Source organism: Mytilus edulis, chromosome 4 (genome assembly GCF_963676685.1).
Source record: "Mytilus edulis chromosome 4, xbMytEdul2.2, whole genome shotgun sequence".
Classification (NCBI taxonomy): Eukaryota; Metazoa; Mollusca; class Bivalvia; order Mytilida; family Mytilidae; genus Mytilus; species Mytilus edulis.
The window spans coordinates 75,841,639-75,856,000 of NC_092347.1; the positions used below are offsets into that span (position 1 = coordinate 75,841,639).

The 14,362-nt window shown below is 32.7% G+C and overlaps 1 protein-coding gene across 1 annotated transcript in view; it reads left to right on the forward strand.

The window, feature by feature from the left end:
* LOC139521528 (uncharacterized) overlaps positions 1-14,362 on the forward strand; it is a 45,046-nt gene that overhangs the window by 17,063 nt on the left and 13,621 nt on the right. Inside the window, exons 6-10 of the mRNA XM_071315004.1 lie at positions 1,692-3,251; positions 6,966-7,307; positions 10,710-10,765; positions 11,997-12,224; positions 13,897-14,118. Coding sequence (XP_071171105.1) covers positions 1,692-3,251; positions 6,966-7,307; positions 10,710-10,765; positions 11,997-12,224; positions 13,897-14,118 — 2,408 coding nt within the window. The remainder of the gene's footprint in view (positions 1-1,691; positions 3,252-6,965; positions 7,308-10,709; positions 10,766-11,996; positions 12,225-13,896; positions 14,119-14,362) is intronic.

Sequence of the window (14,362 nt, forward strand, 5' to 3'; positions counted from 1 at the left end):
CAATCTAGTGAGGTAACTTTAAGATGCTTGGGTAGCAATTTGAATGGATAGAACAAAGTTTTAATAATAAAACATTTTAATTTTATACATTTATTGCTAAAGAGTAGCTTTTTAGAATCTAACCAACCTAACACAATGTTCAAACGCATATTTACTTTGGAAGTGAATTTATATTTTGCTATAGCTATATCAGCAGGGTTGATTTTTTTTATTTTCTTCGGTATAACTTAATTTACTCAATTTTCTTTGCATAAGATATACATGCATTATCATGTATATGATTTTGGGGGCCCTAAACAGCTTGATGTTTGGTGTTAGCCCAAGGCTCCGTGTTGAAGACCCTAATTTAACCTATTATGGTTTACTTTTACAAATTGTGACTTGAATGGAGAGTTGTCTGATTGACACTCAGACCACATTTTCTTATATCTAATATCCTGCTCATTACTAGTCAATAACATGATCAAGCATTTTACTTTGCAGAAGGTTCAAAGGGAGATGCATTTTAGTATATGCAGCCTCCTCCATTAATAACTGCTGCTTCCTTTGAAGTTTAAATCAGAAATAAAATAAAACAAATGTTTCCGTTATATCGCAAAGGTTTGTGTTATCATATTTTGCAAAGGTTTTTGTTAAACGCAACCATAGGAAGAAATATTAAATAAAAAAGTAGTGTGGGGCTAATACGCTTCCGTATAAGGACGTTTTTCAGAAAATAAAAGTTACTCTTTTTTCAGTGCCATCACAGATCGTAGATGCCTGCTAAAAATAACGTTTTTAAAAGTAATGTGAATACATGTAGTTACGTGCATATTTTGTCTTTTACAATTTAAACTAAGGTTTCTTGAGATGGTCTAAGTCATGATCGTTCTAAAAAATAAACTTATTTCCCATATTTAAGGCGTATGCGTTAATAAATTTGCTTTTAGTGAACTATAGCATGAAAAAAAAGGAAAACTACAAAAATACTGAACTCAGGGGAAAATCAAATCGGAAAGTCCCTAATCAAATGGTAAAATCAAATGACAAAACACATCAAAAACGAATGGACACCAACTGTCATATTCCTGACTTGGTACAGGCATTTTCAAATGTAGAAAATAGTGGATTAAACCTGGTTTTAAAACGCCAAACCTCTCACTTTGTAAGACAATGTCATCAAATTCTGTTTAATTTTCAATGTCACTTGAACTAAACAGACATAATAAATCAAATAGTCAAAATATGGGTACAGCAGTCATCATCGTGATACAATTTTAAAAGAAAAATTTCGCGTGTCTGACGTCAGAAAATTTATACGTCACATATTTTTGTCGTTCAATGTTTATACAAACAACATGGAAAATGTAAGCATACAGGGTTAAACAATCAAATGAATGTAATAACTAGTTTCAGAAATAGGCCGAGATTTAAAATAGTCCAAAAGTTCTATAGAATTTATAAGAATCCATTAATGGTTCATTCCACTACGTAATTAAAACAATTGACGTTTGTGGTTCCACTTTTTTTAAATTTATAATAGAAAAATAATATAATGACATATAATTAGAACAATAACATGCTAAAAGGCTACTATTTTAAGGTACAGAGTCACGTTATACGAACCAACGAAACACAAAAAGTCGCATATACAAAACACACCAGCAACTTTATATGTGTAACCAGTAAAGTGCAATACTTCTGTTTTACAGATTCTAGGACGCCCATTGTCAATATCCTACCAAACGAATTTCTAGAAGACGAAGAGACAAGAATTTGTGTAAGATACATACTGGAAACAAAATTTGATGCGGTTAAAAAAAATCTTGAGAAAGAGAACATTTATGTTTATAACGTCCCTGCTGAAAATGGTGAAATAAATTACTTTGCAAAACGTGGGTGCGTGTTTGGTGAGTTTGAATCAAAGATCTACGGATCTTTGTTAGGGTTTACCTTCGGTTGTAAATCCATTAAAGCTCAATATCCTGAACCTTATTACTCAACATATAGTTCGAGTGAAATAAAATTTTATCGTGCAGAAAATAATGATGGAATTTGGATTGTAGGAACTGATCAGATCGTCACCAAAATTTGTCTAGAAATTGAACAGAAAATGAGTCAAACTACAATTGATACTAGACAAAAAGATTCAAAGACCGACTTATCCCGTTCCTGGGTTAAACTTACTACCACTAAAATCCTGTTATCCCAAGAAGAGCAGTCATTAATATATTTACACAGGATGTTTGACCGGGAAATTTTAAAAAATGAACATATCACTTTAAAGAAGGAGCCGCAATATGGAATTTCTATTCACCTACACTTCGTAGAGGCAAGTAGAAAGATACAGTTTGAGAGCGATATTAGGCAGTTGATTGAAAAACGAAAATCAGAATTGTTTTCATCAGAGTTCCTTTTCAATTCCGAAGAGTTTGAGTTTCTATGTAGGGAGCCTGTTTATAGATATGTGAATAAAGAGCTTAACTATAACCTATCGAATATTCGATGTGCATGGTACATTTGCAATAGTAAAAAATCTGTGAAAATATATTCCAAATCTGAAGTCAATCTTCTTTGCAGCTGTGAAACGTTCAAAAGAGTTATCAAAACAGAATCGTTTCCCGCCCTACCTGAAAAGTACTTTTCTTCCCTGAAGACCAAACACAAAATTTCGAATTTACTTTCTGTGTGTGAACAAAAGCTTGACATTAGGTTGGATCCATCCGGTACCATGCTTCATTGTACATATACTTTTGATAAGCAGTTTCAATTTTCAAAAGACATCAAGAAAATCTTGCCCATAACAAAAGCTGTCGAGATTTTTGACTATAAAAACCGTGAGTTTTGCAAACATTATTTTACAGTGATCCATCATACTATTGAAAATGCGTATGCTGTTAGTTTTACCGAAAAGGAAAATCAAGGTGGCAGATATGGGTGGATTGTAAAAGGTGATCCCGAAGATGTCCAAGCAGCTGTTAAAGAACTATGCTATTTGGTAAAAAATGTTTGTACAAAAGTGAAGACATATCAAACAGATGACAGAAGAAAAACCATACAAGAACATGTCGAGCATCTGACCAAGAATATATCGTGCAGTGTGAATACAGAAGAAATTAAAACCCCATGGAAAAGTGCCGACTTAGACCTGAGAAGAGAAATGCTTTGCTATGAATGGAAATTTCCAAGCAGTAATTTTATTCAGATAATAAACGCAGAAGATGGCCGATTGTTGTGGAAAGAGTCTGTTGTGTTTCATATACAAGTCAAAGGTAATACATGTATCTATTATTTAATGATGCAACTAAATTAACTATTAAACAATATAATTTAATTCATGTTATAGGTTTTTTTCAGAAAGGATTTCACAAACACAAAACATTTTTTTGTGGTTTCTGGCAAAATAATTTGTTTTCTCTGAATTATCATTTTCGAGGTAAGTAGAAGAACCGTCTTCTAACGTGTTAGTCGTGGTTGTATTGGTTCCTCTCAATAATCTGTAGGGTAGGACTTTACCCTTATCCGAATGAAATTATACCCCTATCAACTCTTAACATTATGACTATTTAACAGTGTCACCTTTCCGTTCGTTCGTTTTCCAACAAATATTTTAGGCACACTTCTAAGAAACCACAGTCTAAAAAAACATCAATTTTTGTTCAACATTTTGACAGTGGTGAATGGTGACATGTTTAAATCTGTCGGGCACTTTACTTCTAGTTCGCCGAAACTTTAATTATTCTATGATTTGAATTAGGATGAAAATTTGAGTCACTGCTTTCTCCAGTAGATGTAAACGTGTGCAAAATGACTTGGTGAATAGTAACCTGTGAGCGTATTTTGATCTGTTGGACAGCCATGCACTTCTTGCTTGCCGATACTTGGATCTTTAACTTGTTGAATGAAAACATATTTGTCATTTGATCCTCTTAAAAACTACTGAAGAAGATAACTATATTTTTGTAAGTAGCTTGACAGTGATTATCCTGATTTAGAGTAATTTCTCGCAATTTGATTGGCTGATACTGTCCTTACAAATTTCAGTACAATTTGTTATCACGTCAATTGGAATTATCTCCGTTATTTATTACGTCAATTGAAATTATCTCCCTTATACCGCTGATCTAATAAAAAAACAATTAACTTGAGTTGCTTTAAATAGTCCAAATATTTTATTTATTTTTACAGTTTTAGATTAAATATCTAAAATATATTTGGTTGATATTGTCCTTTTATTGAATTTGAATATAATAATATGTAATATAACAAAATTAGTATAAATTCGTTACACAGTGTTGATTGTCCTAATACGGAATTTATCGGGTCGATAAAATCTCGTATTAGGACAATTGCACACTGTTTAACTAATAATATGTGAGCACTTGATACTTAGTTCCCTTTTTCTTATGATTTAAATTACAAATATCCATTGTTTGGACCAAACATGTTTGATGTTCAAAATATTGTAAGTTCGTAGCCTCTTGCGGAGAGTTTGCATTTAAAAAAAAATAAATGTCCATATTGTTAGGACACAGCAAATGACTTGAATTAGGTACACAGAATGTTTCAACACTAAATAACTCCAATCCATAATGCTATCTGATTACCAATGAGACAAGTTTTACACCAACCCAAATGACGTAGAAGTAAGCAACTATATTTCGTAGTACGACCTTCAATTATGAGCAAATATATATCGTGTAGGAAGCTATAAAAGGTTACGACATGACGAACGTAAAACTTTTCAAACTAGAAAACAATAGGCCTTAGCTTAATTTGTGAACAAGACAATGAGTGAAAAATAAACGTGGCAACAAACGACAACCAATGAATTACAGGCTCATTTCTTGGGACAGGCAAATGCAAAATAATGCATGGTAAAACATATTTTCTGACGCCCAACAAGCCCCTTGTATGGAACAGCGGTGTAACAGCACAACATAAGATGTTTCAAAATCAGTTGGAAAGAGCTTACCTGCGAGATTGATTACAAGCGCAAAGACAACTTACAAACCAATATTTCAAACCAGTATTTCAACCAAAGATGAAGAACTGGATCTTCCATCACTGTATTGGATACCTAAACTACATAAGTGTCCTTACAAACAACGGTATATTGCTGGGTCTTCCAAGTGCTCCACGAAACCTCTTTCTTAATTATTAACATCTATTTTATCAGCAATCAAGGACAGGCTTCAAAGTTATTGTGAAACTGCCTATTCTAGAGGTGGCGTGAATCAGATGTGGATACTTAAAAAATCCAAAGATCTTTTAGAGTACATACAATCTAACTCTCTTTCATCGTGTAACAGTATTAAAACATTTGACTTTTCTACTCTTTACACAAGTATTCCACATTCCAAACTAAAAGACAAATTGAAAGAGTTGGTATTACTTTGCTTCATAAAAAAGAATGGCCAACGTAGATACAAGTATCTTGTCTTAGGGAGGGATAAATCATACTTTGTAAAGAATCACTCTGATTCAAACAAAAAATTCTCTGAAACCGATATTATCAAGATGCTTGATTTCTTGATTGACAACATATTTGTAACGTTCGGAGGACGTGTTTTTCAACAGACTGTCGGCATCCCAATGGGAACAAATTGTGCCCCTCTACTTGCCGACTTGTTTCTTTATTATTATGAGGCTGACTTCATGCAGGAACTTCTCAAGAAGAAAGATAAGAAGTTAGCAAGATCCTTTAACTCTACTTTCCGCTATATAGATGACGTTCTTTCACTAAACAATTCAAAATTTGGTGACTATGTGGAACGCATCTATCCCATCGAATTGGAGATAAAGGATACTACAGATACAGTTAAGTCGGCTTCATATCTTGACTTACATCTAGAAATTGACAATGAGTGTCGGTTGAAAACAAAACTTTACGACAAAAGAGATGATTTCAACTTTCCAATTGTGAACTTTCCATTTCTAAGTAGCAATATTCCAGCAGTACCTCCATACGGGGTATATATCTCCCAATTGATACGATATTCCCGTGCTTGCATTTCCTATCATGATTTTCTTGATAGAGGGTTACTACTCACAAGGAAGCTATGAAACCAAGAGTTCCAAATGGTGAAGTTGAAATCATCCCTTCGTAAATTTTACGGACGCAATTACGAGTTGGTTGACCGTTATGGAATAACCGTTTCACAAATGATATCGGATATGTTCCTTACGTCGTAACTACAATCCCCTTCCCTTTCATGAATGTGACCTACCGAATTAGACTATTTACCGGATTTGTAATCACATAAGCAACACGACGGGTGTCACATGTGGAGCAGGATCTCCTTACCCTTCCGGATCACCCCTTGTTTTTGGTGGGGTTCGTGTTGTTTATTCTTTAGTTTTCTATGTTGTGTCATGTGTACTATTGTTTTTCTGTTTGTCTTTTTCATTTTTAGCCATGGCGTTGTCAGTTTGTTTTTGATTTATGAGTTTGACTGTCCCTTTGGTATCTTTCGTCCCTCTTTTACAAAAACACTGAAGACACACGTACAGATCTGAGAGGACTCGCAGTTGATGAAAGTTAGTTCAAAGCCAAGAGTATATAATAACTTATAAAGTCATTTATATATCTAAGACTTAATATGAAACAGTGCTCATTCAATAAAGACGTCAGACACATTCGGAAGAAAACCTTCCAAGCAAGGGTTCACGCTCAGCTCATAAATTCGGCAATCACAAACCTGTAGCATGTATAAAATATTTAGTCTACTTTCGGAATGTCATTACATTTTGAAAACAAATAAACCAATTACTTTGACGAAATTTGAGATCATGTTAAATGCTTTGCAGAGTTGACACGTGTTACCTAAATAGTATTGAAAAGACGTTCTATTGATAACCGACTGTGCGATGGCTGTATTGCCAGTCAAGGTCGTTAATAACTTCCTTGTGTTCCAAGTGTTCTTTGATTAGTGCTTATTAATTAAACACTTCGATGATTACTATTTTCCTTTCACATATTATAGATGAGTCATCGTTGGGTGATTGTTTCTATCATCAAGAAAGTTATGGTGTAATACTTTACATACCTGCCTGGAAAAGTGATGGGAAAGAAAAACATACTGTTTTCTCCATCCTAGACACGTTTTATAAGAAAAAACCGTCGGAGAAACCAAAGTCGGACATGCCACTTGTTCTGTTCTTAAATGAACTTACCAAGCAAGGATGGCCATGTCAGAAATTCTTGAAAGAGTTTTTGATGGCTTGGAGCAGGAACTGTGTTTCATCCCCACTTTACATTCTTGAACCTAATCGAGAGACATTTGAAAGAGCTTCTAAGGTTGTACATAAAGTTGCCGAACAAACAAGTAAGTGTATATGTAGTGTTGATAACATCAATTCCTAATGATCGTGTAGATGTTTACAACAGAAGATTTACAAATCTTTATATCGGTTACATGTATATGTATAATTGATGTTGACATCTTAGTAAGAAACTAGTATAGAAAAGATGTAATCAAGTCTGGTGATTTTGAAGGACATATTTGGTTCTGTTTTGTTATTCTAAACATCATTAAATTTGACGATGTGAAATTTTGCAGAGGAAGCAAAGAATAATGATTTCCAATTCCATTCGACATTATTGTTAATACATGAAATAATAAATGTTCTTCTCAAGAATATCTTTTTTACATTCGATTATATAACCCTGGTTCTTACTCCATGAAGTAACCACTTTTAAATAAAACTGAAATAATTATATGATTTTCAATTTATCTAATTTCCATTATACCTGTCCGGTTTGATACAAAACCTTCAATTCCAAATGTTTGGTCATATTTTTGCCAGTATTTGACAATTGCACTCCGACTTTGCGTAAAACTTTTGTAAATTGAGAAATCAATTTGTCTATTATTATTGCGATTGTTAAGTATTAACAACAATACCAGTTTAATTATTGTGATTTAGAAGGAAAAAAAAACATGCAGATATATGCACTTAATACTTGGTGAAGCAATTGTGTAGCAAAGCTAAGACCAACATTATTCTGTATTAAGATTACTGCAATCATACATTTGTCACAATGGATTTTAAATAGATTTATAATATTATCTAGACAGCAAAATTTCCGTTATTAATTAAAGTAGTTTTACTTTTTAGACCCAAGGAGTATCCTATTGTACAGGTGAATAATTTTTTTATCAATGATTTTCATTTATATTAAAAAGGAAGCTTATGATTGAGTTTTGGGGTTAAGTTTAGGTAAAAGGGGCTCACAACATTTTTTTTGATACATTGTATACATTGCTTATTCCTTATTCGGTTCGACAGTCCATTCATCCGTCATATTAATATAATCATCGCATCTTTTTAAGGAACAACATCATTTTTCATGTTTCAGTGTTTATATAAGTCGGCTATACCGTGGTGATGCTGAACACTTGTTTTTGCTCTATTTATAATATTACTTTTACTGTTGAATAGTTTTATGTGATATCCGTTTGGCGTGGCTCGGTACTTATCCATCTCGTCAATGTGTTTGTATTGTCTTTCATTTGTTGGTGGTGTGTTTTGTATATGCGACTTTTTGTATTTCTTTGGTTCTTATAACGTGACTCTGTACTTTAAAAGATCCCGTCAGTATGATATTGTTCTATTTTATGTCATTATGATATATTTCTATTATGAATTACAACATACGTTGAACCACAAACGTAAAAATCATTCAATCGCGTAGTGGAATTAGCTATTTGTGGATTCTTATAAATTCTATATATAACTTTTGGACTAGTTTAAATTTCGGTCTATTTCTGAAATTTATTCTTACATACTTTTGTTTTTTTTTAACCCTGTATGCTAACATTGCCTAGGAGAATTTTAAAATTGTTTGTATGCACATTGAACGACAAATCTATGTGACGTATAAAATTTTCTGACGTCAGACACACAAATCAATGAATGTGTTTGTAGATAGATGTTTTTGTGTTCTGTTAAATTGTTCCTTTTAAAATTGTTATACGTAACTGATGTACCCATATTCTGACTATTCTATTTATTGTGTCTGTTTAGTTAACGCATCAATGTAAATATAACGGAATTTGATGAGACTGTCATCAAAGTGAGAAGATTAGCGCTATCAAACCAGGTTTAATTCACCATTTTCTACATTTGAAAATGCTTGTACCAAGTCAGGAATATGACAGTTCTTGTCCATTCCTTTTTGATGCGTTTTGTTATTTGATTTTGCCATGTGATTATGGACTTTCTGAATTGATTTTCCTCTAAGTTCAGTATTTTTGTGATTTTACTTTTTACATATTTTTACACTATCAAAAATACACAATTGCGTCTGGGGTATCATCAGTAGGCAGTAGCTCGCAGTTTCACTTGTTTAAAATCTCTTGAATACTTCACGTTCTTTAATATATTGAATCTAACCATGTATTTAGATTTTGATTTTGGGATCCTGTTATCAAATTGGTGCACATTGAGATCCAAAGTGTCCAAAAATAAGCTTTGTTTGATTTCATTTTTGTATTCGTTAATATGCCGAATATAACAATGTTTATAGATTTATAATTTTCGACCGTTGTCGACGTGGTTCACATTAAGGTCAAAAGTATCAAAAATTAAACTTTGTTTAATTTAAAAATTTTTTTTAAATTGGGCGGTTTTTGTTACGCTGAACACACCGTGTATTTAGACTTGATTTGGGAACCGGTTTAAAAATGGGATCACATGCAGGTCCGAAGGGTTCAATGATAAACATATTTTGATTTTAACTTAACAAAAATGTAATGTAAAGGGTATTAGCCATGCTGAATATAAACATGTCTTTAAGCCCCAATTTCTTGGATAATCCAAACCGGGGTCATAGAAATGCCGTCCGGTTTTCTCAGCGCTCACATGTGAACAATTATTGCCCGATTTTTTTTTATAGGTTTATCATATAAATTATTATTATATCATAGGTTTATATCAGAGATGTCTTCGCTTAATTTGAAAATCAGTACCGATTATTTATTTTAAACGATTTATGCCCCTGAAACATTAACTATATGGAAAATTGCATCGTCAGCGCTCGTAAGTGTACAATTATTGCCATAACTTTATATCAGCAATGTCTTGGTCGAGTTCGACATCTGTGCAGTTCAATTATTTTCAATGAGTTTTGTTTCTTGAAAATATTAATTATATTGAAAATTGCCTGAAGAGCGCTCTTGAAAATATTGCTCATTTTAAATATTAATTATATGAAATGTTGTCAATAGATATATGAAAATGTGGCATGGGTGCCAATAAGACAACTCCCCATTCATGTCATAATTTGTAAACGTGTACCATTATAGGTGAAAGTATGGTCTTCAAACACGGGGCCTTGGCTCACACCGAACAGCTAGCTACACAGGGCCACACAAAATAAATAGTGTAAAACCATTCAAACGAGACAACCAACGAGAAACAAGAAACATGTATGAACCACATCAACATTTTAGTTGCTACGATGACATACGTATGAAACGTTTGAGTTTACTCCGTATATTTTATTATTTCTATTCTAAAATGTTGGTATCAGTTTTACTTTTATATAATAGTGATCATCTCCGAAAGCCAGGGATTACAATCCAGTTTCCTCCACTTCACATTTTCGGAGGTGACTACATCGTAAAGCTAGGCTAGCGAAGATGAATAAACATGATAAAGTTAATATGTTAGATCTTGTCGACTTGACTTTTGGCTTTGTAATGACTATTTATTGAATTTGTTAGGTCGTCCACCTAGGATAAAAATAACTGTTAAAACTGGAGAAATGGCAAAAATGAAGGTAGGTTTGTCTCTGCTTTTCAAATCAAATAAAAACCATTACGACAGAAAGTATACATTTTCTGTAAATTTAGATTTCCATGAAGGCGGGGTCTCATCAACTTGAAATAAAAGTAAACATGTAATAATACATCTTCGCTAGTCAAGGGTTATTATACATTCCCCTCCTCTGTGGAGAGGAGGAGAGTGGATCGGAAGACTTGGCTAGCGAAGATGGTAATAATAAGACTGTCGCATTTCTGCGAAATATATTGCATAATACTATTTTGTTTTAAATTTAACTCATTAAAGTAAAGGTGAAAAACTTTTAAATGCCTTAGACAGTGAGAGAGTTACTTAACACTAAAACCAAAATATGTGTTTTCACTGACTGTTTGTCTGTACGGCAAATCATTTTACCACTTTTTTTTCTTCAGGCTTGAAGATATTGATTTTTTATTTGAATATTGTTTGATCATGACAGTACCTATCAAGTTTTCTCTTGTCTAATAAATTTGTGCAAAGTTATGGTTCTTACAGAAAATTCACTAAAGTAATCAGTTTTCAACACTTTTTTCTTCATTCTATGTGCTGACCAAATGTTGTTATTAAGTAGCTGATTTGTCATTTTCCTTATGAAGTCATTTTCTACAATATTAATAAATTTGTTGTTAATTGCTGTAAACTTTACAAAAGACTTCTGCTTTTGATTAAACTAATAACCCAAACTTAACCAAGTTTGCCTCAATCATCGTTAGGGTATCTGTTTTGGTTTTAATATAAATTATCATGATTTTCAAAACCAAAGAAGAATCAGGTGAGCGACAAAAGTTTTTGAGAGCCTCTAGTTTAAAATTGATATCAATGCTATAAAAGTTTTAAGAATGAAATGCTAAAAGATATGGAATAAGATAAAAAAACAAAGATGTTCTTATTTGACGTACTGAAAATGCACTCTAAATATTTAGAGTCAAAGGAAATTTACAACTGAGAAATCCAAATTAACTTTTTTAAGTAAACAGTGGTGGTTTTTTGTCATAAACATATGCATTAAAATTAAAATCGCTGAGAAATTATAATAAATAGGTCAAAATATGGTTACGAAAAAAAATTAAGAGTAAGTTGGGATGTTCCTCTGTGAAATGTCTAATGATTGACAACAAACTGAAGGAAAGTATACATGTATAACGTTAACAAAAGAAAGAAAAAAAAAGCAATGAGTTTTCATAACAAAATTTAAAATTTATTCGCAGAGGGATGCAATTGTCAATAGTGCGAATGAAAATCTTACACTAATTAATGGAGTGGTGTCCAAGTCAATACTGCTTGCAGCTGGTCAAAACATTCAGGATGAGTGTACGGAGATTATGGGACAGCGACGGCACACACAACTGAATTCTAAGGAAGTAGTTGTTTCAAGGGGATATAACTTAAAGTGTAAATTTGTCTTTCACGGTTCACTTGCGTCCTGGGGAAATCAGGTAAGCCTTTCTAGCTTTCAACAGTGAGCTACTTGTTGTAAGTCTTAGACCATGTGTAGTTGTAACTATTGTTTTCACATATATAGTTAAATCTTGCTGACAATTTACACACTAAGTGTAAGGCCTTTGTTGAATTAATTCATAATCAAATCAAATATATATATTTTAACTGAGGTATCAACTCGAACATGTAAAGATGACTTAAGCTTATTTTGACTATTCCTTTTAGGTCTATTTTTCTTCATATTTGTTCATCATTGAATTTCAAAATTTGAGTTTTTGAACGTTCCTATCTATAGTGAAGGTAAATTCGGATGCGCAGATTTTAAAATTTAAAGCAAATGACTGCATTCTACGTTCAAAATTAAGTTGTTGTCGAATTATGTTATTTTTGATGTGGTTGCTGTTATCCATATGCATAATTTGAACATAAAAAAATAACAGGCAGGTTTGGACTACAAAAAGCGTATTCGGACCAAATGTCGCATATATTAAAAGCTAAAGACATTAAGAAAGGGAAATATGTTTTGTACTTTTTGCTCCGTCTACTGAAGGGGTGTATCATTTTAAGCATGGCTAAATTTATCCTGAAAATTAACTATACAGTGTAGTTACAGATTTATATAAACCATAACAGTGTTACGTGTACACAGGGTAAGCGTGTCTATTTCTATTTTAGAACGAGTTCGTTAGCATTTTGATACTACAATGTAGTTCCAAAATTGTTCTATTCACAAAATATATAACAAGTAAACTGTATTCATTAATTTACATCAATGAACTAAGATATATACAACTGCGATCTATAATAAACTATCTATAAACTATTCTTCTTTTAATATATACAACTGGTACAAATAGTACTGGGTCAGGAACAAACTTGTCTCCCGGAACATTTATGCACCCTTCAAGTTAACACACTTGTCCAATACGTCGCTCGTTCTCTTGGTACAATTATGTACCTAACAAGTTGGTCACACAGACTCACACTTGTCATATACGGTACAACAATACGGTTAAGCTGGTAAATTGAAACTTGAACACATCCGTATTTTTAACAGGCACCACCCCAATCCTATACATTTCTGGGAATGAATGTGGTTAAAAAAACCCTCGTGGAGACCGTGTATATTTCATATTAGGTTAGTAGGGAGGCGGGCTTATCACATACAAGTTTGTAGTGGAGTGTCGTCCCTTAATATTCCATATAAAGTAAGGGAGGCGGGGCTTATTTCATACACGGTTAGTAGTGGTGTTACGTCCCTTTATAAAAACAAAAGGGTACTGAGAAAAAATCGTAAAGGTGTCAACAGACGAAAATGACACTTATAGTTGAGTGACCAAGCCAACAAATGTTTAACTTAAATGGACCAACCTACCTGCAGGTTACATTTGATTTTTCATGCAGAGAAATGTTTAAACTTCAACTTTTGCATATTCGTATAAAATCAAAATTATTCAGTGATTCGAGTCCAATGTTTATTTTAAATTGAACACTTACAGTAAAATATCTAACAGATGTCAGAAACTTAACACCAGAGTAGTTTATGCAACTAATTACAAACAACTTCAACAATACTTTATCATTTAATAAAATAACTTCGCACTAGCATAATTCTTTGAAATAAGGTGTAGTATAGAGATATAGCAAACCTAATTTTATATGTTGTAGACATTAGCTGAATTCGTCTATAGGTGTCTCCGAGAAGCGGATTTGAGAGAATTATCATCGATATCCTTTCCATCTCTTGGGACGGGAAAGAATTTGTATCCACCTGATGTTGTAGCTGCAATTATGTTCCAAATTGTACATAAGTATGACATCGAGAGAAATTTACACAATCTAAAAGAGGTGGATTTTGTCATTTACGAAAAAGACTGCAAAGTTTTAAAGGTAAACATTATATATTTTAGCTTGAAGTGTTTAACATATATTTTCAATTAAGCCTTTATTGGACCGTTTGCTCGGGTAACATCAATAAACCGCCATTTCAGTTTTACATTTTGTACTGTACAATTCATGATTATTTTAGCTAAATACTTAGTGAATTTTACTCATCCAATACATGTACAATATATTCAGAAATTCTACTCAAAATAAATCTAGATTGTTTTATCATACAACAATGTATGTAGTT